General features: G+C 51.4%; 1 protein-coding gene across 1 annotated transcript; it reads right to left on the reverse strand.

Moving 5' to 3' along the window:
* Positions 1–14726: 14726 nt before the first annotated feature.
* Positions 14727–22301, reverse strand: HMGN5 (high mobility group nucleosome binding domain 5). Its single transcript, XM_082770956.1, has 6 exons — positions 21894–22301; positions 20876–20905; positions 20434–20463; positions 19455–19505; positions 16703–16846; positions 14727–15420 (listed from the first exon to the last, which is right to left on the reverse strand). Exons 1-6 carry the CDS (start codon positions 21906–21908, stop codon positions 15373–15375), a joined length of 318 nt encoding a protein of 105 aa, XP_082627082.1. The 5' UTR covers positions 21909–22301; the 3' UTR covers positions 14727–15372.
* Positions 22302–22521: the final 220 nt, after the last annotated feature.

Below are 22521 nucleotides of genomic sequence, written 5' to 3' on the forward strand. Positions count from 1 at the left end.
TGCAGTGACCCCCGGCCTCCGTGCTGGTCCTGTGGCACCACAGCTTGGTGGTGTTAACGCTCTCCCAGTTGCTTTCTTGTTCCCTAGGGTTGCTGTGAGCACTGCGACAGATAACTCTTCCCACTTCTCCTGGGTTCCTCCCTCCAGGAGTCGTCTTTCTGGTGAGCAGTGCCCACCTCCGAGCGTAGCCTTCGTTCCCTGGGAGCTCCACAGCACTCCGCAGGCCTTGCAGCTCCGTGACTCATCTCTTTCTGGAGCCGCTGCGTCCAAGAAGCAGCATGCTGGGGAGCGATAGTAAATCTCCTCGTGAAAGCCAGGCTTTATGCTAGTGCTTACTCATGTTTCTCCGGAGCAGAACGCTGGTACGTGAATGCCAACAGCAGCGCTGAGCGCTGGGGAGGAGCACGCCGACACGATGCTCTTGCAGGTGAACCACGGAGGTATCCGAATCCAGAGCTGCTTTAAGGAAGAAGCAGGATTGTAACAATTTCCTCTTTTTATTTTTTTTATTTTCCTGGGAAAATAAATAAATAAATAAATAAATAAAAAGGAAAGCCTTTGAAGGATTTTGAGAGTGGAAACCTTTAGATAAACCCTCAGTTCAGATGCTGTCCCACAGAATAAAAGCAGTCCTGCACTGCCGTGGCCAAACATTGCAGGGTTCACTCCCTCTCCCCCATGTCTCCTGGCAAGCCAGGGTGTAGATTATCACAAACTGATATCTGTAGGAAGCCTGAAGGATGGACAACAAGTGCTGGAGGTGTACTGGGAAAGTATCAAGGAGAATATCACTGCGAAAGAGATTGTGCTGAGGTTCAAGGTGTGGGCAATGAGTGAGGTTGGTTTGGGAGATTTCCATTTCAGGCACGCGGATGCCTATTGCATACTTCCACAGCCTCACGTAGCTCTGCCTTTCTGCCTTCTTACTGATATTTCATGGCACTAGTGAGGACCCTGGTTCCCCAGCACAGCATCTCTCTATACGCGTGTTACTCCACGTAAAGGGCATAGATTCAAGCAGTTTATGCCTTTTGATTAATGTACCCTTCTTTACCAGAAACGAGACATCTCCCTTTATTTTCCAACACTCTCCATTACATGAGTTTAGAGCTGGGTTTTTGGCTGGGTTGTTTCATGGAATTACGGAATAATTTAGGATGGAGGAGACCTCGAAGGTCATCCACTCGCCCTCCTGCGCAGAACAGGTCTGATGCTATCGGGCTGCTCAGGGCCTTGCCCAAGGAGGGAGGATTGCACAACCTGCCCGGGCAACCCAGCCAGTTCCAGTCCCAGTCTTTGGCCGTCCTCACGCTGCAAAATCGTTTCCTTATCTGAATTTCCCATGCTCCAGCTTGGCCCTGTTGCCTCTCGTCTTAATGCTGTAGTTGTGAGTAAATGCAAGTAAACAGAGTTTAGCTCTCTTTAATTTAACCACTACATTAAATTATCTTCCTCTTGGTTGGCTCGTAGCACCAAGTGAGTGAGTCTCTCTTTTATTTATCGTTAGACTTGCCTGATGAGTCAAAGCCAGACCGCTGCTTTGTAGCTTCAGCATGGTGTAAAAACATACCTTTTTTTTTGCCCAAACCGGACAGAAATGCAGCGTGGCTGCAGATCAGATCAGCTGAGATTAGAGTCATGCAGGAGTGCTGGATTGCACCCAGACTGTACCTTTCCTCTTCAGGAAACGTGGATGGGGATGCGTGTGTCTGAACCCTTTCAGATTTAAGGACTGCAGGAAGTTAAGCATTTGGGGCTTTTTTTTTTTTTTGAGTATTTTTTAATCCAACTTTTTTTGTATGCATTCTGCTCATCTTGGGCCTTTCATGTGCAGCCAGGTGGGACACAAGGACACCAATTGTTCCAGCGATGAAATCCGAGGTTTTCTGTAACTGATAGGAAAATAAGTGCTGGTTAGGAGCAATTTAAGAATCGGTGCTTTGAACTGCAGTGGTAAGGAAATACAGGCATTGAAAAGTCAAGACTTTAAGACAATCTCCAAATGCGATAACCTCAAAATTAAAATTTTGCATCATGGCTTGCTTGGAAATACAGGTGCAGAATGATGAACAAAATAGGCACATTTGCTTGAGCACAGAGGTGCTTGTGCCAGCCACCACCCTGCCTTGCTGGAGAAATCTCCAAATTTCCACACCTTCGTACAGGATTTTCCTGACTACAGCTGTTAAATAATACCTAAATACCTGTTGGATATTACATAAGGTCTGCTCTAGGATTATTTTTTTGCCTATTTTTAAATATTCCAGTTTGATTTCACTGCTGCATCCCCCCAGCGAGCCCTCTAGATGGTGCTCGGCACCAAGAGGCGCCTCCAACGCCACCGCAGACGCAAGGCTTTGGAGGAGCCGCCAGGACGACATCGCCTTTGTTTCCAAATTCTGCTTTAAAGCAGAATTCCTCATTGGGCTGCTCGTTCCTCATGGTGTCAACGTGATGCTTCTTCCACCCGAAAACCTGAAACCCCTTCGCCAGATCCCAAAGGCCTCTTGGCTGGAGGGCTCTGGCAGCCTGCGCGCGATGCAAAGCTCGGCGTCCTCGCGGCAGCCATTAGCTGGCGTTGGCTGCTCCCTGCGTGCATCCCTGCTGCGCCTGGGGGGACTTCGATTTGCAGTTTCCCAAGAAATGAACCCTCTCTGAGTGTCGTGTAAACGTTCCCGTCTCTATTTTACATACCAATGGATGTAAGATTTCGGATAAGGGTGAAACGCGTGTGAAAAGGGGCGACAGCCGCTCGCGTAGCTCTGAGCTCTGTAAATAGGGCAGGGAAATAATGCCAGCACCCCGGTCAAATCCGCCACGGCACCGCTGGATCTCGACACGACACCTGAAAGTGCCTGCAACTCGGCAAGTTCTCGTAGCAGGAAAATTCCTGAGAGCTGTAGGCGACAACGCAGCTTTCGTCATCGCTGGTTTTGCATTTGCAGTCGTCTGCGCCCACGGCGAAGGGCCCGATTCTGACCCTCCAAAGCCAGGAGCTCGGCTTTGGCTCGGGCCCGTGGTGCCCAGCGCTGCAGCTGCCCAGCGCCGTCCTTTTCATGCAAATGGCTCCTGGGGGACAGCGCTGCACAAAGGGCTCTCCCCCAGAAACCCCGGCGTTCCCTGCCTAACTCAGCACATCCAAATCCCGCTGGATATTTTTTAAACAAATCTTTTTTTTTCTTTTTTTTTTCAGGGCCTGATCCTGCGTTTTCGGCTCCTCCTGCGAGAGCTGAGGAGCGGAGGCTCTCCATAGCTTTGCAGTCTGGGCACACGGCGGCTGCCTGTACGGCTGGGAATTCATCACGGCTGTCCCCGCGTAGCTGGGTATGCAAATGGCACTGTCACGGCCTCAGCCAGGCAGATAACACACACAGAACGATGCCTCCCTGCACCCCGTCCCCTTTCTCTGCTACGTTGTCAGGGTGTGTGTGTTTTTAGTTCTGTTTCTCAGTTTTACAGAAGTAATAGGTATTTTTGTGAAGGGGCCACCAAACTTCATAGATTTTTTAAAAGTGCTGGGGTTTTATATTGAAAAAAAAAAAAGTATAAATACTTTAAAATGTTTTTTATCTGTTTATCAATAGCCATAAGATATAAACATTGTAAATAAGCTCATTAATACCTTTATAATGGTCTTATAACAAATAGAAATTAAATATAAATCACCGCATGAGGTGACGAATTAGAAAGCTGTCTTGTACAAGTTTGCCCACAGGAGTCTGAGTTTACAACAAATTTTCAGAGTCACCAATAAAACAAATGCTCCAGTCTGATGAGGAGGAGAATGAAATGGGTTCTGTGAGTCACTTCATAGCACCACCACGATGAAACCCAAACCGAATTAAAATTTGGAGGTGCAGAGGCAGGAAGGCAAGGGGTGTACCCGCTCTCCTAACCACTCACCACCAGCCACACGTGAATAAAACAGGGAGGATCCACAGCACCCTGCATCCTGGCTGTGTGTCAGCGGGGTCCAGTGCAGGGGCCCAGGGTAAGCTCCCAAAGCAGAGCCTGGCTTCAGGACGTGCTTCCTTGGGGTGCTTCAGCTCTGTACCCCATAACTTCCTTCAGCACCTCCTCAGGTCTGTGCTGCCAGGAGCAGCAGCAGCTGTTCCCCCTTCTCCACGCTGTTCAGGACCACGTTCCCTTTCAGGCTCTTCCCAATAGGAAAGTCCTACCCTATTTAACCCCACCCTATAAGGCAGCTCTCACAGAGCACTGCTATCCCCTCCTTTTCTATCCCCACCTTTTCTAGTGCTGTCGTGGCCATTTGGAGATGGGAGGCCTGAAGCTGCACCGAGTGTCGAGGCGGGTGCACCGCGGGGCCGTCTGCTGGCACAACACCACTTGTTGTTATTTGTTCTCCATTTCCTCCCTAATAATTCGTGATGGTCTGTTTGCCTTTGACTGCCTCTGAGCATTGTGCGTAGCGCTATGAAAATGTCAGCGCAGCGATGCCAAGACCTCCTCACTGAGTTGCGTTAGGTCAGAGCCCGTTTCCACATCTTGGTAGTTAAGGGTCCCTCCCTCCCATTGGCATAATTTTGCATTGATCACAGCTCAGTTTCATTTCTCCTTCTATTCCCTTAATATCAAGCCTGATCCAGACAATGGGCTGCAAACCAGAGTTAAGTGGCCAGATCTAACTCTGTATTTGAGTGCTTCTCTACAGCTCCTGGTAAGTGCTATTCCATACTGGAATTTTGTTGTCCTTGATTTTATTTATTCGGCTTAAAGCCTTGTCTCCAGATCTTCAGTCTGGGGCATTTTCTCAGTTTTACCCCTTGTAAAGAAAGGCTTTGACATGGAAATCGCCATCAATTCCTCTGCAGAGAACAGCGACCTACACGTTTCACTTAGATCTTGGGCTTCCATCATTTAGTGGATGTGTACATTCTCCAACAGCCTCCCAGCTTCTGATCTTTGGAAATGTTCTTTTTTATTTTTATTTTTATTTTTATTTTGGCCTTAAATAATTAGGCCTTCAGATGCAGCTTGCTAGAATCTGCGTTTTCTCTGCCATCTCCATTTTAAAGATGACTCACAGTTACAGGAGGTCCCTTAAAGCTTTTTTTTTATAGAAAGACTAATTTAATTTAATTTCTGTTAAGTGTTTTTCAACACCTGCAAGTACATGCCCTTTTGGCTGTTCCCTTCCCTTTCCTCTACACCAGTAAAGAAAGCTTTTCTTTCGGCTTTATGAAGCTCATGAGTTCCGTATGGCTCAGTGATGTTCTAGATGAAGGCTAACCTGGAAAACCAGCGTTTGGGAGGTGAAGATGCAAGAGGCAAATGGCAGCCTGAAAGGCAGAACTGCAGCCACCAGTCTTTACTTTCACAAGGTGTTGTCGCAACCTTGCTGCTGAATAATAATAAGCAGAGAAGACAATTGCACAGACTGCGTAGGCAAAAAAAAAAACCAACACATATTTTTGTTTTCCACATTCCTGGGCAGTTCCTTAAGCCCAAAGGAGTCCTGCCACGTTCCTGTTGAGGGTCTCCTCTGCTCGCTGGGATGTCTCTGTGGGCACCCTGCTTTTTTCTGTTCCTCTGGCAGTCCAGCAGCAATTTTGGACCTTGACCTCTCCTAAAAATCCTCCTCCCCACTCGGCTTTGGTGCTGCTGCGTATCAGCTGTACCGGCCACTCTCCCCCTCGTGTTTGCGCTGCGTGTCTCTGCTGCTGAGCTGCTTCCAGAATGGGCAAGGAACATCTCCTCATGAGACACAGCTCACCCCTGAAAGGGGCACTGAGAAATCCCACGGGTGGCAGTGCCGGCCTCCTGGTGGAGGTTTATTCACCCATCACTGAACGCAGCTGGAGCAAACGTCGGAGTGCTGGGAGCTGAGCAAGAGCAAAGGAATTCAGGCAGCACGGAGGCTCATGAGATGCTTTGAGGAAGTCCGGTCTTGTGTTTCTTACCAACACTCCCTCCCTGTCAGGAGAAGAAAGCAACAGGAGAAAAGCCCCAGCTGGAACTTTCGCCTTGCAGCAGTTTCACCCCGTTCAGCCCGAGACAATCGTGGCGTGGGAGCTGCGGGGACCCATCCGGCTGCATCCACACCATCCCCGTGGGGACGCAGGAGCTGGGGGAGGAGAACCCTTCCCAGGCAGGGAACTTTCCTTGTGCCCCTCAGCCTCACCGAGGCCGTCCAGCTCCAAACGAGGTTTTTGGCAGAGCGAGAAAGGCTCCTGTTTAAGGTTTAATACTCCTTTTAAGCTTTAATATTCCTTTTGGCAATTTGTACCCAGACTCCGAGCGACCTTCTCCGTGAATCATTGCCCCGAGATCCACGGAGCCACATCTGGGGGCACAGGGTTTGTTGGATTTGACGATGTGAACGTAATGAATGGGCTGCTCGGCACTGCGAGCCATTTCCCTCCGATGGCTGCAAAATAAATGACGGGACGTTTTCCAGTGCAGCGTTGCAACCACCCAAAATACCACTATAAAACTCACAGGCACAAAACAGAGTGACTGCATTAAGCAAGGTTTAGGGGGATTATCGAATTAAATTGGTTGCCCCCTCCACCCTTCCCCCCCGTCGAAGATATTAGGAATCTAAATACAAAACCGAGCGTTAAAACAACACAATGGGCTTTGCTAAAACCTATAAAAGCCAAGCAGCTCATTGTTAAGGCCGCTGCTTTCTTCCAGACTTCTATTGTGTTTGGGCGCAGCGTTTCGCTGCATACGGTTCTCAGTCGGGGCACTGGAGAGCCGTGCGTGGGTAAATCTGCCGAGCCGCAGCAGCAGCAGCGCCTCTGATGCCTCCGGAATGGCTCTGCCACCGCGATTCCCGGCGGCTCTCCGGCGCGCACGCAGCCTCGGTGCCTTCATCCGAGCGTGGTTTGTTCGAAATTTAACAAATGAACAAAATAGCAAGCAAACAAGCAAAAAATAATAATAATAATAATTGGAACTGATTTACTCAAAGAGCTTTTGGCTGCGCAGTGGAACCGCTGCCCAGGACACATCCATGGTACGGCACCCGTGTCAGAGGTGTTGAGCGAGTCCGTGGCACACTGTGCCTGCTTTAATTAAAACAGCTATATTAAAAAAAAAAAAAAAAGCATTTTGGATTTAACTTTAAATATTTTAATATCTTCGTGATGCGACTGGTTTAAATGTTTAATATATAAATATTTAACATTAAATATTAATCGTCAGTACATTCACAGAGCACGTTTCACCCAATGACCACAGAACTGTCTCCGTACCAGGGAATCCCTTCTCCCTCTGCATTTCTTAACAGCAAGACACAGCATCCCCTCTAAAAGGAGTCCTGAAGTATCTAAAGCCTTTATTTTAGGGCAGTTCTCTTAGTGAGAAAATAAATTCATGAGGCCTGGGAGCCACAGAGTAGGGCAATGGGACAGCTGTGTGGCCCCAAATGGGGTTTGTGTCGATTTTAAGCTCTTTGGGGCAAACACGGGTTTTGTCACTGGGCGCGTGCCGGCGGTGTGGCGCACCTGGAGGGAGCACAACCGCAACACGGCCAGATAAGCGTCGTTAATGAGTGCTAATTAGTAAAGCCGCTGGGTTTTCTTCGACCTTGCGCTGTCTCACAGCCTGATTGCGGAGGCTGGGGAGGCAGGGGGAGAACGGAGCGGAGGAGCAGCTTTCAGGCTGCGTTTTGCCCCCTCCCCAATGCCCTCGCCCCCGTGGCTTTCCCCTTGTCCGTGTGTCCATCCTGGTGCTCTCGGTGCTTTAGCAGGGGTGAGGGATGCTCCATCGTGCACATCCGAGCTGAGCTCCCACAGGTTCAGCAGCACCCTGTAGGGCAGCTCTGTGGGATGGGGCTCGGGATCCTGACTGCTTGGTGGCCTAGAAGAAACCCAAACTGTGGCATTTCAAAACCTGCATAATATTGCCATGGCAACGAAGTAACTCACCTTAAAATCTAATGTGCATTGGGAAGCAGCCCTGCGTCTTCAGGGAGCAGGAAGAGACGGAGCCCATCCTCTTCATTTCGGTTTCCCGAACTCTTGACCTCTTAAAAATACCAATTTCTCTCCGAGATAAAATATAAACCAAACCCAACCAGATCTCCGTCACTGAAAGAAACTCCCCAGATGGTGGCACCGGCATGGCAAACTGGTGGCTAGCTCATAACCCCGACACCTGAACCGCCTTGTCCTCACTGCCCAGAGGCCGCTTCTCGCTGCGCGGGCGGACGGGGAGATGCCGCTGCCCTGCAGCAAGGATGCCGAGCCCCAGCCCCTCTCTCCTGGCTCCTTTACAGCTGAGTGCTGCCTTCTCCTAAAGTTAAGACCCATTTTTTTTCCGGGATACAGGTAAAATGTCTCAAAACCAACGGCGTTGGCCAGCTGGAGGCAGCAGGCAGGTTTCCCCCTGTTTGGAGACGCTGGGCAGAAGCAGCAGCGATCAGCTGCGACACGCAGCCACGTGGGGACGGATTTTTCCCTCTCTGTCACAGCGGATGAAGAACTTAAATATCTTTTTTCGTGGTACTACGTGCGCACCTTGTAAATGTTGCTTTGTGTGAGGCTGGCACCCGTTTCAATGGGAAGCAGAAATCTGTGCTTCCAGCCACTTGTTTTGTACCAACACAAGGAAACCAGATTAAAAGATGTGAGATTATTTAACATTACGAAGTAGGGGAAGCAACTAATGAGGCAGAGGGAGCAGACAGGGCTCCAGCACCAGGCGAGAGGGTGCACGGAGTGGTTGGATGCCGTGGCAGCGCTAAATAATTGAGCAGTGTCACGTTCTGGTGCCATCAGCAGGCTCCAGGCACTGCCTCTGCCCTCACAGTTCTTCGCGGGGCTGCAACAAGCTCGGCTTCCCGGCTCCTATGGGGCTATTTTCCCCCCCTAGGTCTTTGGAAAGGAAATCAAAAAAAAAAAAAAAAAAAAAAAAAAAGAGTGGTTAAAACTGCTGCGCGCTGCCCTTTTCCTTTCCACTTTGGAAGCCTTTTAGCGTACAGTTTTGCAGCAATTGGAAGGAAAATTGCCCTGAAAGAATGAAACAAAAATCGGTCTGATTTTTTTTTTTAAACAAACTCCCCCCCCCCCCCCCGCGCCACACAAGCAGCTGCAGAGAATTTCTCTTCCAACTGGATGATGTAATGGGTTTTGTCAGCCAATGCTGTAATGAATAAAAACCTAGCCCCTAAAATCATCCAAGCTTTTGATGAAACTCAGAAGGTTTCTGGTGCAAGTGATCACCAAAATGAGCTCGAGCCGGTGGTTTTGTCATGCAGATCTGGCTGTAAGGCGATTAAAACACTCCAACAGGCACCGGGCAGAGGCGGGGGGCTCGCACCCTTCGCCTGCCGGCCTCGGGACACCCCAGGTGTGAGAAGCCTCTGGGATGAGCCACGCAGCTAACGTGGAAATCTGGTGCCCCGAGCTAGGACCGAGGCTTCCCATCGATAAAATGTGCAAATACAAAGACCTGAAGGCATCGGCACGCGTGTCCCAGTGCCACCAAAGGCACCAGACCTGCTTATCCCAGGGGGATGCCTGCCTGGAGCCCCTCACCGGAGCCCTCCCCAGCTCCAGCTGCCCACCCGGGGTTAAAAAAGAAGGGCACGTGTTTTGGTTTGGGTTTTCACAGCAGTACAAGTCCCCGTGCTTCCTGCTCTGGCTTTCATTAGGCTCTTCTCGCCCTTTTCCTGTGGTGTTTCAGCACGGATCATTTCCAGCCCACTTTGCAGAGCGTCGGGCTCTTGGTGCAAGCCCCAGCTCCTCCGTCCTTCGCTGCCCCCTCAAACAGGCTGCACGGCTCCAGCTCCGGCACCAAATGCCCCCAGATCCATCTGTGTGTGTGCTTTTAAAGCTTGTGCAAGTCCCAGCAGAGAGGCACAGCCATAAATACGAAGCAGGAGGTGCTCCAGGGGATGTTACAAGGAAGGAGCTGAAGGCTCTGCAGCCCCCGGACCTGCAGGGCAGGGCCACGTCTTCTGCGTCCAAGGAGGGTTACAACAAATCTGGCTCAGTTACGAGAAGTGAAGCGTGTGAGAGGTGTTGGATTTCAATCAGAGAAGGCAGCTGAGCCGAACCGGCACACTTGAAGCAGAAATGGTTGATACGGCATGGTGCTGGACAAGGCTGCCTGGACTTGGACGTCCAGCAAGCTCCAGGTGTGGGGCTGGGAGATTACAGAGAGGAGAGGAGCACCAGTTCTTTTGGGGAGCACAGCATCCTTTTGACTTGCAGCCACCACTGCTCATCCAGTGCAGCTCATACAAAGGTTTAGGAATGAAATCCTCACCGTATTCAGCCAGACAGAGGAGTATCTGTGGCCTGCAGTGGAGTTTGTGATGGAACCACTGGTTCTTTCCCTTCAAGCTCACAGATTTTAGGTGAGGGCTGGGGACCTGGGCCCCTTTCTCCAAGCCGGCAGAGCTCCAGCTGCACCCTGCGCATCCCCACCGCTGCCTATCTAATAAAATGAGGTGATGGGGGTGGGAGAGCGGGGCCGGGGCCCCCTCGGGGGCTGCAGCCTCGCCTCGGGAGCGTCTCCGCCTTCGCCGTCCCGCCTGAGCCATTTGGGGGGGGGCTCCATTTGGGCAACGAGCTCCCCGGCGTTAATTGCGCATTGTGTGCCGTGTGGCCGCTCTGCATCTGCCGCTGGGTAATTTCTCGTGGCCCGGCTTTGTTCGCTTTGTCTCCCACACAAGAGCCACCGACCCCTATTCACTTCTCCCCCCGTGCCACTGCCTGAGCCCATCCGGCTCCCTCCTCCTTTCTTCCCCTCCTCCGTCAATTCTCCGCGAGACAAAAAGGGTAATTTATTTAATCGCTGCTGATATAATGTGCGAAGGCTCTCCTTCACCCTTCAACAGTTAATTACGCTTGTTAATTATTTTAATTACTCCCAGGGTAATGGTCCAGGTACAGACGAGGACCCCACTGGGCTGCACAGGCACGGGCAGAGCGGAGAGGTCCGGGTTTACCCCAAGGAGCCGCGTTCCTGTACCTCACATCAACCAGCCTGGGGCAACACAGGGGGGCAAAACGGGAGCAGGGAAAAAATTTTGGAGAGATTTGTGATTTTCTGTAATGGGAAGCAGCACGGGAAGGTTTCTGGGAGGAGGCCTTAGGGGATGGCAGCTCCTGCAGGGCTTCCCTTGGCCTGGCAGTGGAGGTGTGGGGAGGGGAGCCCAGGCCTTCCCCTCGGTGGCAAAAACGCTGCTTTTGGAGCAAAACGGAGCGGGGACATGGCACGGAGCTACAGCTGGCACCTCTGGAAAGGCAGACGGGGCTCTGTGATGGAAGAAATGTGCTCCAGCTCCGTCCCAGGCCCAGCTGCCCACCTCTACCTGCAGCAGTGCCTCGGGGAGCCGCGGCCCCAGCCCAGCAAACCCAAACGCAGCACCTGCAGTCACAGAGGCACCCAAGGGATCCTCGGAGCGAGGGTGAGAGCAGAGTTGCTGCGATCTGAATCTCCACAGCCTCTTTTATCTTCCTGGGGGGAAAGCAAGCGGAGGAGAAGCAGAAGGCCTTGTGGCTAAGACGTCTCACATCTGGTTTCAGCTCCGAGAAATGCAGGTCCACCCCCCTCCCTGCATCACTAATGTTAAAAAAACAAAACCCCGGTGATTTTCCTGGATTTCAGTGCCTGGATAACTCATGGGGAGCTTTCGCTGTGGATTCCAGGTTTGGACTCACCCCGATCCCTCCTGCGAGCAACGCTCCTCGCTCGGCTGCCAGGGAGGTGCCTCGGGAGGGCAAAACCACCGCGTCCTCACCTCCAGCATGGGCATGGGCACGGGCAGAGGAGCAGCTTCCACCAGAGGAGTGTCTCCTGGGCCCTGAAGCAGTGCCCCAAAAGCAGAGCCCTCATCCCCAGCCTCCAGTTGCCCCCAGCCCCGTTTCCGTGCCCTGATGGCAGCCCCACAGCGATGTGGTCCTGTTTGTCCTTTCCAGCGGGATGAACCTGGTTTGGATCTGCCCAGGCCACTCTAATCTTAGGTTTCCATCCCGTGTTGCTCTCTGCCTTACTTGTGCTCCCCCCCCTTTTTTTCTAAGAGCGTCTGGAATTGTTTAAGACGCGTCCAACTGTATTAAAATGCCTTCGAGAGCTCTGTGGTGTCGGGTTGATTTCCACTCTTTCAGGAGCTTTCTCATTTGCGACGTTGCTCCTTAAGCACCTCCTTCCCTTCCCTGCCCTGCCTTCAGGTGCTGCCTCGCTCCCAATTTCACCCTAACACCCTCGGACACCGCTCAGCTGTTGCCATTTGATGCATTTTGAGCCATTTCCTCAAGGAAAAGCAGCATTGCCTTTCTTGGGGGCCCTGCCCGCAGGCTGCCCTCCCCACGTCACTGTGCCCCTCTCTTCTCCCCAGCCCGGGACTGGTTTTGGGAGCTGGGGAGGCTCTGGGGAGGCTTCTCCAGCCCCCCAGAGCCCGAGGGGTGTTCTCGGCTCCCTGGAGCCCGGCCACGGGAATCAGGTTTCAGAGCCGGGGCTCCTGCGCCAGCTGCTTGGAGGAGGAACATCACCTCCGGGACAATTAGGCAGAGGAGCCATCCGTTTCTATTCAGGGGATCCAATTTGCTTTCTGCTTCATCAGATTAACACCAGCGTAACTCCATTACCTACCAGGGAGTTGCTCTTCGGCTGAAAATCGGAGCCATCGGCTCTCCTGGCTTCTGCGCGCAGCCCCTTCGATCAGAGGAGCAGAGGTGGCCATAGGGTGTACCTGCAGCTCTCCCAGAACGTGCTTTGGGCAGAGCGGGTTATTTTTTCCTTCCCTCCCATTTTAAACACGTCATTTGCCCTCTTTTTCCCCCAAAACACAAGGACCTCGTGGCGATTCTCATGGGGGCTGCCCCTCTTCTCCCCCGACGAAGCGTCACCGTGCCGCTTCCGAACCACCTCTACCTTATCAATCCGCCTGCCACATCCGTCCTTGGGTCTCTAATTGCGTAATTAACAACGATAATCAAACTCTCGTAGGCAATTTGGGCCGTTCTGTGCCGCGGAGCTCCCCTTGGTGCAGCGCCCACAGACGAGGAGCTGGCAGAGGGCAGGCGACGCGTCCCGTTGTGCAACTCGCCCCAACGCCCCAGCGCTCAGACGAGTTGGGGATTTGAGCAGAGGTCTGGCTGAAGGCTTCTTGAGCAATTCGCTGCACTTATTTGAAAGAGGAATCTGATTATAACAGTAGTTATAGAATTAAGAACAACTTGGCCCCGGCGCTGGCAGGGGGAGAAATAACCAAAACCAAACACTCAATTGTACGGCTCCGGGGAGCAGCCCCCGTTACAGCGGAGACCCGACGGGACACGCAGGGTGACCTCACTTCGTGCAGGCGGGCTCTGACGCTTTGGCACGCGGACGAGCCCTTTGCTCAGAAGAAAATACCGCCCCTACTCACCCTGCCTGCTATTATTTAAATAACAATGCCTGAGACACTGAGATTGACACTGAGATTGGGGGACAGAACTGCAATGGTTCGGGGTTGCTGAGGTTTGGAGCTCACCTTCCTCGCCGTCCCCGATTTGCTGTTTTACGCCCTGTTAGAGAAACCATCTGGAGGGGGAGTTATTGCCGTTACAAACCGCGTCATTCCAAAATGCATTTTCTCCTTTGGGATTTTCCTCTCTTTGGGATTTCTCGCCACCTTCAAGCAGCATTTGGCCAGCCCCTGAGATCTGGTCAGACACCTCCTGTGTCCAAAGCACGGGGAGGTCCAGGACACAGCCAGGAGCTCCCAGCACCACAACCACACATGGATGAAACATCACGTCGCAGGCAGCGCCCTCAGGTACTGACCAGGGGACACACATTTAATAAGACATCACACCGGGCCACCGAGTTGGCTTTTGGGTGTGAGATTAAACATGCAGGCACCTGGAATTTCACATTTCTGAGCTGCAAAACAGCCTCATGCAAAGCACGAGGCTTCTGCACTGCAGACGTTTTCTCTTCCTGCTAAATACACGCTGCAGTTGGTCATCAACGTGGAGAGACTTCATATACAAAGCGGCTTTGAGAGGAAAATGTGAAGTGTCCTTGAAAAACTTGCAGAGAATAGCTGCAGCAACCAGAATAAGATTAGGTACAACCCGTAGCAAAGCCCAGTTTGTGCTGCCCAGTCCAGCTGCCATTTCCCAGTACAAGCCCGTGGCAATGGAAACCACTTTGCACACACATCACCGTGCTAGGGGAAGCTAACCGAGTCCAGGAGAACGTTTTGCAAGTAATACATTTTTAAAGAAGAGAACTATAAACAAAAGTTATGTAAGTATGCACTTGAACAAGTGCTGGGAACGTTTCAACATCGTAGCACGAAACTATTTCGTACTCCGAAGGTTTGCTGGCCGTGCAGCAGCCCCTCCTCTTCTGCACTGTTTCCAGGAGGCAGGAACCCACTAAAATCCTAACCAACAGGCAGGGGAACGTAAAGGAGACAACACCCTTCGGAATTTATAGCACTGACAGAGCTTAAGGCACACGGGACAACAGCAATATCTCGTTTTCACTCGAGCGTGCAACAGTTTTACAAGGTAAGCCTTCACCTGGAGCTCCCAAGGGGCATTAAGTCAGCGTGCTTCAAATGGGATCGCCTGTTCCCATCCCAGCTGCGGGGAGGCTGCCCCATGAACTCCTTTCTGTTTACACCCCTGCACAGGGGCGCACGCACGGAGCGCTTTTAGCTGCAGAGGTTCCTTCAGCCTCAGGCCCTCTCCTCCTGTACCTCTCCGGGAGGCTGGCGGCTCTCCAGCAGCACAAGCAACAAACCACAATCAGCTTTTGAGGAGTCTTTTTTATTAAGATAAATCCAGCAAAATTCCTAACAGTGGGTACATACAACCAACCTGCCCTTCTAAAAGAAATGTTTGTATTTCATTTAAAAACATGATTACACTTTTATTTATTTTATTTTCTTTTTTTCAAAACTGACAAAATAAAATTACATTTGGGAAACAACAGATTTCCAGCTCTTAGGTTTTTTCATGAAAATAGCTCACCTTCTTTATAAAAGCAACCCACAGAACCACTGGAATGTTTAACACAGTTATTTGTTTTGAGACCTCCCCACTTTAAGAAACCATACAACACATACAAGGGTAAAATTAAAATCTGAAGTCTGTAAGCATGACTTACACAAAAAGGGACACACTGACAGAAGTCAAAAGCTACCACCACTTATTCTTTCCATGTACCATACAAACTATTACAATCACAAAATTTAAAAACAATGATTTTTTTTTGTTTGTTTTCCTTTGTTTGTTAGGGATTTAATTCCCAAGTAACCGAGATGAAGATGTTCCATAATTAAATTCATGCTAAAAAAACCTGCATTTATAAAATAGTTGATAAAAATATTCCTCTCTGTTAACAATACAGCATGGAGGTACGGATACCAAATGATGGAGATATAGGGCAGGGTTAACATTACTCGGACTTGGCTTCCTTATCATCAGATGCTTCAGCAGCTGGTGCCTATAAAAGTGTTTGGGAAGAATAAAAATATTATTTGTAACGCTAATCGGATTCCGTTCTAACAAGCATCAAAGAGAGACTAGTTTGTTAGTACACACACGGACAACACTTGGTGTAGATAGACAAGAATGCACGGCTACTACCGAAAACACCAACACAACACCACGTTGGCTGATGGTAAGTCTAAAAATTGAAACGCAGGAGGGCATTATTTGGTGATGGAATTAATACTGGAGCGTTAAGTGAATCCAAAGAGGCAGGAATTTGGAATGTGTTTAAGATAAGGATCGATCGTATGCTAGGGAAAGGTCACGTCCTCATCTCCGTACGTCACAAGGAAGCGTAAGAATCATACATGAAATCACGATACTCGTCCAAGCTGCAGGGAAGGTGGTGCTCCCCTGTTTGCTATCAAAATGCCTGCTCTTAGTCAACACTTTAAAATTGCAAAGCTCCTACCAAAGATCTTTTCAAGTACAACAGCCCCACGTTAATTTTGAGCAGAGAAGATTGTGAGTTAGTCTGAAGAAGGAAAGACTGAACAACCCATTGACTGCACAGTGATACTCAACAGACACACGAAGAGATCACTGCAAATCGAAAGCGACAGAGTACACAAGAGGCTATTCCACGCCTACAGGTAGCAAATGTTGCACTTCTACTATCAGCAAGAAAATTTCTAGGAAAAAGCCATCGGGAGCCGACTGAAGCTTGCAGCTAGTCCTAGCAAACGGCAGCTTAGGTAAGTAGCTGAGACAGTAAGAACCTGTAAGAAAGAGGCTTGCAGATCAAGAGACAAGACCACGTTTTGCTTTGCAGAACTCTTGCGGAATTGTTCTGATGCGAAGAATTGTTTTAAAGGATTGTGTAAAACTTAAAACCAGATTTCTGGCACAGTACCAACCCGTGCTGAGCAGAAGAGGCAATCCAGCAGTCCAGAGAGGATAGGCAAAGGCAGCTCAGGGTTGGATCGCAATCCTTCTGAGCTCTATTGTTCCCCAACCATTCTGCATTGCTCTTGTGCCAACACAGAGCGGGACACTAGGGAAGCACAGACCACCTGTGGAAGGGCTCTGCCCCAGAGCAGGACTGAGGTGGAAGGAGAACGCTATTCTTTCAGGCTCTCCCTGGGAGTCGCCCCGTGCAGACACTGCAGCTGGTCTGTCTTAACAGGACGGCAGTGAAACACGCCACCTTGACAGGGAGGCCCCAATCATTAGCTCCTGCAGACGTATTAGCAATACATCTGTGTTTATTCCCATGTTTACTGTAGCTAAGGTACCTCGTTAGTTTTGGTATCTCCATTTTCAGAGTGGTTTTCTTCTTTAGCATCCTCTTGTTTAGTTTCATCTTTGCCTTTGGCTCCTTTCTTCCCTTTTGTTGCTGCCTTTTTGTCCTCCTTTTTATCATTTGCTGCCTTTTCTTTCTGTTAAGAAAACAGACCACGATATGGTAAACGCTGATTTCCACCCCGGACGCCTGCGTTCGCACATTCTCAACTCCAAAGATGAGATCAAAGTTTCCAGGAAGAAGAGTTTCCCTTCCGCTGTGCCCCAAACGTGCTACTGGGAAACGCGTAACATAAAAGCAGTCATGGCTGGGGTTAAAAGAATTCCTATTTTAAATAGGCATTCAATTAAATTAGCTAAAAAATGTTGGAGTTGAACTGGCCTGTACTTCTGCTGCGCTGCTGAAAGGCATACCAAAGAACAAAAAGAACATGTGCAACTAGTGGGAATGCCAGAATACTTCAGATGTGCCATTGAGGCCTATTTAGAAAACTGTAACAAAGCTGCAGTCAAAGCACTTTCCCCCTTGCCTGCCCGAAATACTCCTTGCTGTAACGAACCGTTTGTGTGATGCTCAAGCTGGGGGCCCACCGGCATCACTTCAGGAACAACGGGCACCTTGCAGTTATTGATTACTATCAGCAGCTTCTTGTCAGGATGATCAGAGTAAATCAAAGCAAAATTTGATGCTGCAGCTTCTGCAGTAACAGTTTCCTACACAGCAAGGTCAGAGCCTGACCCCAGACCAGCGACAAGCAAAACTCTCACGAGTTTGGCTTGCAAGGACCAGCCTCCTGCTGCCAGTAACCACGTTAAGCAAAGCAGCTCAGCTCCTTGGTTAACACGGTTACAGCAATGGAACAGTGACTACCTGCAAAACGACCACCTGAAGTGAAAATCACCAGATAATTGCTGAATAGAGACGTTCATCTGCTCAGCAGATGGGGTTGTCTCAGCGGCTCTCAGTTCTAAGGAGCACGCTTGCTTGTTTCAGCCCCTACCTTACCGGCGCACAAAATTAATTCGCATTAAAAACGAGTTTGCTCAGGGCAAACACAGACAGCAAGGGGCAAAGTCACCCGGTTATTCAGTAACGCTGCTGATTAAAAACTCACCAAAATGAACAGCCAGTCGTGCAGTAACGCAGAAGGCTGAGGCAGGAGGCTCGCAGCACCACGTGGGGCTGGATCTGTCTCCTCTCCAGCCTCCCAGTCCCTGCTCTGACCTCCCTGAGAGACTCAACCCACCTGGGACAGCAGCACAGCGGTGTCAGCAGTCCCTTCCCCGCACTGTGCCTGCTCTCCCCCAGCTTCTCCTCCTTCCTGGGGACTGACTTAGGAGAGAAACGCAGTGCCTCTTTGTGAGAGCATCACCAAACAGAGGGCTCTCCCAACCTAAGCCATAAAGGATTTTTAAGGGCTCGGGGTTGGTTGAAGAAGGGTCTCTTTTCCCTCACCCATTAACAAAAACGCCACTTTTTTACCCTTTTGTTGGTAAAGCCTCTCTCTTAAGGAACGACTTGAGAAGAATCCTCAGAAACTGGCTTCCACGGGAGGGCTCTGCACCAAGACAAAGCATCTCGCACAACACAGCTGAGACCGAGGATCCTGGGATCCTGCACAGCTTCTTTTGGATAGGATTCATCCCAGGTCAGCTAACTTCAGAGAGCTTCCATTCAAATATAAAAAATAAGCTTGAAAAGAATACCAACAGCCTGCATCATGGGCAACTGCAGCGAGCTCTGCGTGGTCACCAGCAGAGGCTGAAGGCCTGGGGAGCCCACGGGCAGCTCTGTGGCCCTGGGGCTGCAGGAGCAAGCCCCGGCAGCAGGCTCTCCTCCAGGGGACCAGCCACTAGAGGGAGGCCGGGCCCCAGCGTGCCAGCAGCTCGGCCACAAAAATGCAGAGCACTGGGGCTCCTCGCCTCCCTGCCGCTCCAGAATGGGATCTGGAGCTGGGGCTGCGCGGCCAGAGGTGAAGGACTTGAAAATGTCCAACGGGAACAGGTCAAAAGGAAGGTTTGTTGGTTTGTTTCCTTTCCCGGCAGCAAATTCCTGACGCCACCTGAGTGTTTAGAGATGGATCAAAAACCAAAACACCAAAACCCACCGCAAACTGTGACCCCTGGGAACGTTTGTGTCGGGAAGGGGGCACAGGGAAACACCTCAGGGAGTGCAGAACTGCCCCCTTTTATGCCTCAAGCTGTTGCTCCTAAGCACAAAGGGAACTTTAAATAGTTTTTTGTTTAACTCTCCTGTCAGCCATGCCAATATTTTTGACATTTCCCAAAATATCCAGCTTCAGGGAACGAGCGTGCAGAACTTTGCCTCCAGAGATTAAAATTCGATAAACTGATAACTAACTGGGAGAAGTGCCTTCGAAAGAAAAACACGCTAAGAGACTAATTAAAAGCATGATTTTCAATGCCTTCTCTAATTGAATCTCTGATCTCTGCTCAAAGCATCGTTTTCCCAACAATACCCTGTCTGAAAGGCTTTACAAGGCAGCAGTGAAGCCTCCCCACAATGATTTAAGATCTGGGGAGTGCCAGTAGGAGTTGCACACCCTCATCTTTACATCTTTAACGTTTTAACTCACATAAGCCAATCTCGAATCTTTAAAGGAAACTATGAAAATCCAAAATGATTAGCCCAAAATGATTAACCCAAAATGTGGACTTTTCTCCCGCATAAACATCTTAAAAAAGAGAAACATGACTTCAGTTCGAGTTCTCTGCAACACTTACCTTAGGTGCTGCCTTTTTGGGCTTTGGCTCCGGTTTAGGCGGAGCAGGTTTCTGTACAAAACACATGCAAGAAACACAGAGTCAGAAGAACCCCATAAACGTTTTAGCACGACATCCGTAACTTTTGAAAGCTTCCAAATATGTTGAGCTGACAGCCTCAGTCACTACTAGTTAGGAGGCAACATCAGATCAGACAGATCAGTCTGTTTTGCTGTCCAGAGCCACATTTCCTCGTGTATGTTACAGGGGCTATGGCACAGATGCTGACCAGGAGGAGTAACTGGATCACTGCTCAGTCTGATGGTACTGTGAGGGCAAGCATCTGCCAAAAATTAAATGTATTAACATCTGGCCACAACTGTATAAATGAACACACATCTTAAGCTTTCGCTAAAATTAAATAGTTTCTTTTTTAAATAGCAGCAGTTATCTCTTTGGCATTTCCAAGACAGCTTAGGAAGGATTGGGTGCACCAACAGTCTGTCAAAAAGGGTGCCAAGAGCCTCTGCAAGTCTGTGAGCGACTCTGGGCTGAATCCTACCAAATGACACAGATTTACACCCTCTAGGTCTGTTTACCCAACAGTTGGGCCATCAAAATCAATGGGAAAATTGCAAGTGCAGGTAATTTATACAGCTATGAGCAGGCACCTGTAAGGAGAAGGCCCCCAGAGAAGAAATGTATCGTGAAGTCAATACTCCTCGACTCTGGGTGCCTAATGCATGGGTCCAGGTTGTGTGTTCACTAACGGGGGAACGAAACGCCTTGTGTAACTCACACGAGGTGCCTCAAAGTGAGCCTGTAACGTGGTGGCGCTCAAGATTTGGAAACACAAAGTAAAAATTTCACTTTTATATACTGCAATACTCCAACCAGGCCTCTCACAGTACCAGTGGAAAAAAGGTAGTTCCTCTGTAAGTGTCCCCCAGAACTTAACATGCCACGAAATGTAGTATTAAGGGTAAGTAAAGATACTCACAGCGGATAGTCTAGCTGACCTTCTCTTTGGCTGCGTAAAGAAAGACGTGTCACTGCAGTTCAGCGCATGTACCACCACACCAGTAACCCACCATAACCCAGTATATCGACCCCTACAACCCCTAGGATTTATAAACCCACGGCCACGGTGGTGAGGGCTTCCTAAAACCACATTTTTTTTCAACACCCTCCCAAATGAGGTCTCCCTCCTGCCCCAGAGGGTGCCGTTAGGGCTCTGCCACCCCACCTGGCTCCGGGAGCACCCTGAGGCCCCACAGACGGAGCCCTGAGGGGGTTTCTAACGGGTGTGAGGGCACCGGGCAGGGCCAGGCTCAGCCCAGGGCCCCGACCCCACAGCCCTGAGGGGCGGCCATAGGGGGATTGGGGTCTGGGGGCTCGGTGCCTTCTGTGGGACGCCCTGGGAGCGCAGCAGCGGGTCCTACCTCCTCCTTTGCCTCGCCTTCAGCTGGAGCCTGCAAGGGAAGCGAGAGAAGGGGGTGAGGGGGGGTGGTTAAAAGGGGGAAAAGGGGGGGGGGGGGGGGGTGAGGGCTGGAGACCCCCACAGCGAGGGGGGCGGCGCCTGCCTACAACTCCCAGCATGCCTCGCGGGGGGGGGGGGGGGGGGGCGCCGAGCCGACGTCACGGCGTGGCGCGTTTGAAAAGTTCCCGCCAAATTACCTGCCACAGCAAGGTCGGGGCCGGCCGCGCGCAAGGACAATGCCCCCCCCCTCCCCCCCCCCCTTTCCCCTCAGCGCCCCCCCGCCCCCCTCCTCCTCCTCAGCGCTCTCCTCACGGCCGCGCCTCACGGAGCCCAGCGGGGCTTGGAGGGGCTCGGGGGCAACGGGAGGGCCCCCCCCGGGGCCGTGAGGGGAACCTGGGGGTCGGGAGGGAGGCGGGCGGGCGCTGAGGAGGCCCCCGGGTACGGTGGCGGCCCCCGGGGATGGTGGCGGCCGCGCTCGGCGCTTCCCTCCGAGGCCGGTTTCAAATTCTGCGCCGCCTAATGGCCCCAAATCACCATTGCACAACCATCTGGTATGACAAGAAGTGGGAGAGAGGAGGAGGGAAGGGAAGAGAGAGAGAGAGGAGAGAGAGAGAGAGAAAAAAAAAAAAAAAAAAAAAAAAAAGAAGAAGAAGGAGAACAAAGGCAAACGCAGCGCCCGCAGGCACCGCTCGGCACCCGCCGGGGGCTCCGCTCCGCTCCCCGCCGCTCGGCCCCGCCGCCGCCCGCCCGCCTCTGCCTCCGCCACACGGCAGCGGCGGCCGCGATCCAGCATGGAGCCGCCGCGCTGCCCTCCCCCGCCGGGCTCCCCCCCACCCCCCCGGCCCCGCTCCCGGCCCGGCCCCGAGCCGGGACGAGGCCGGCGGCGGGGAGGCGGCGGGGGGCGGCCCGGCAGCGCTCCCCCAACGCGGCCGTGCCCCGGCCGGCGCGGCTCAGCCCCCCCCTCCCCTTCGGGCACTTACCTTTCTTTTGGGCATAGTTGCGCCTTAATAGTTGGCGGGGAGCGGGAGGACGGAGGTGGCTGCGGGCAAGCAACGCGCCCGGTGGGGAATAATTAAAAAAAAAAATAATAATAATAATAATAACTGTAAAAAAAAAATTATATTGAAAAAAATAAACTGTTGGGAGCACTGCTGCGGAATTGGCCCCCTCCGGGAAGAAGAAGAAGAAGAAGGAAGGAAGAAAAATAATATAAAAAAAAAAAAAGCACACACAAAAAAAAAAAAACGGGAAAGGAAAAAAAAAAAAAAAAAAAAGCAAGGCGCGCGAGGGCCCAAGAGTTAATTGCAGCAGAAACTGAACAAAAAAAAATCCCCCCCTCTTTATTGCAAACAGTCAAAGCCACCAACACGCAACCAAACTGCATGAATGGGGAGCGCCAGATGGGCCCAGCCGCTGACTGACGGGCGCGCCGGCCAATGGGCGCGCGGGATGCGGGCCGGGGAGGCGGGGCCGGGGGGGCGGGGGGCGGGGCCGCGGCCGTAGCGCGAGAGGCGCTGGCAGCCGGGGGCCGGCGGCGCTACGCAGTGCGCGCGGCCCGGCCGCCCTCGGGCGCGCGGGGGAAGGCGGGCGGCGGCCGCGCCGCGCCTG

The sequence above is a fragment of the Aythya marila genome (assembly GCF_965140915.1).
Source record: "Aythya marila genome assembly, chromosome: 13".
In the NCBI taxonomy this organism is placed as follows: domain Eukaryota; kingdom Metazoa; phylum Chordata; class Aves; order Anseriformes; family Anatidae; genus Aythya; species Aythya marila.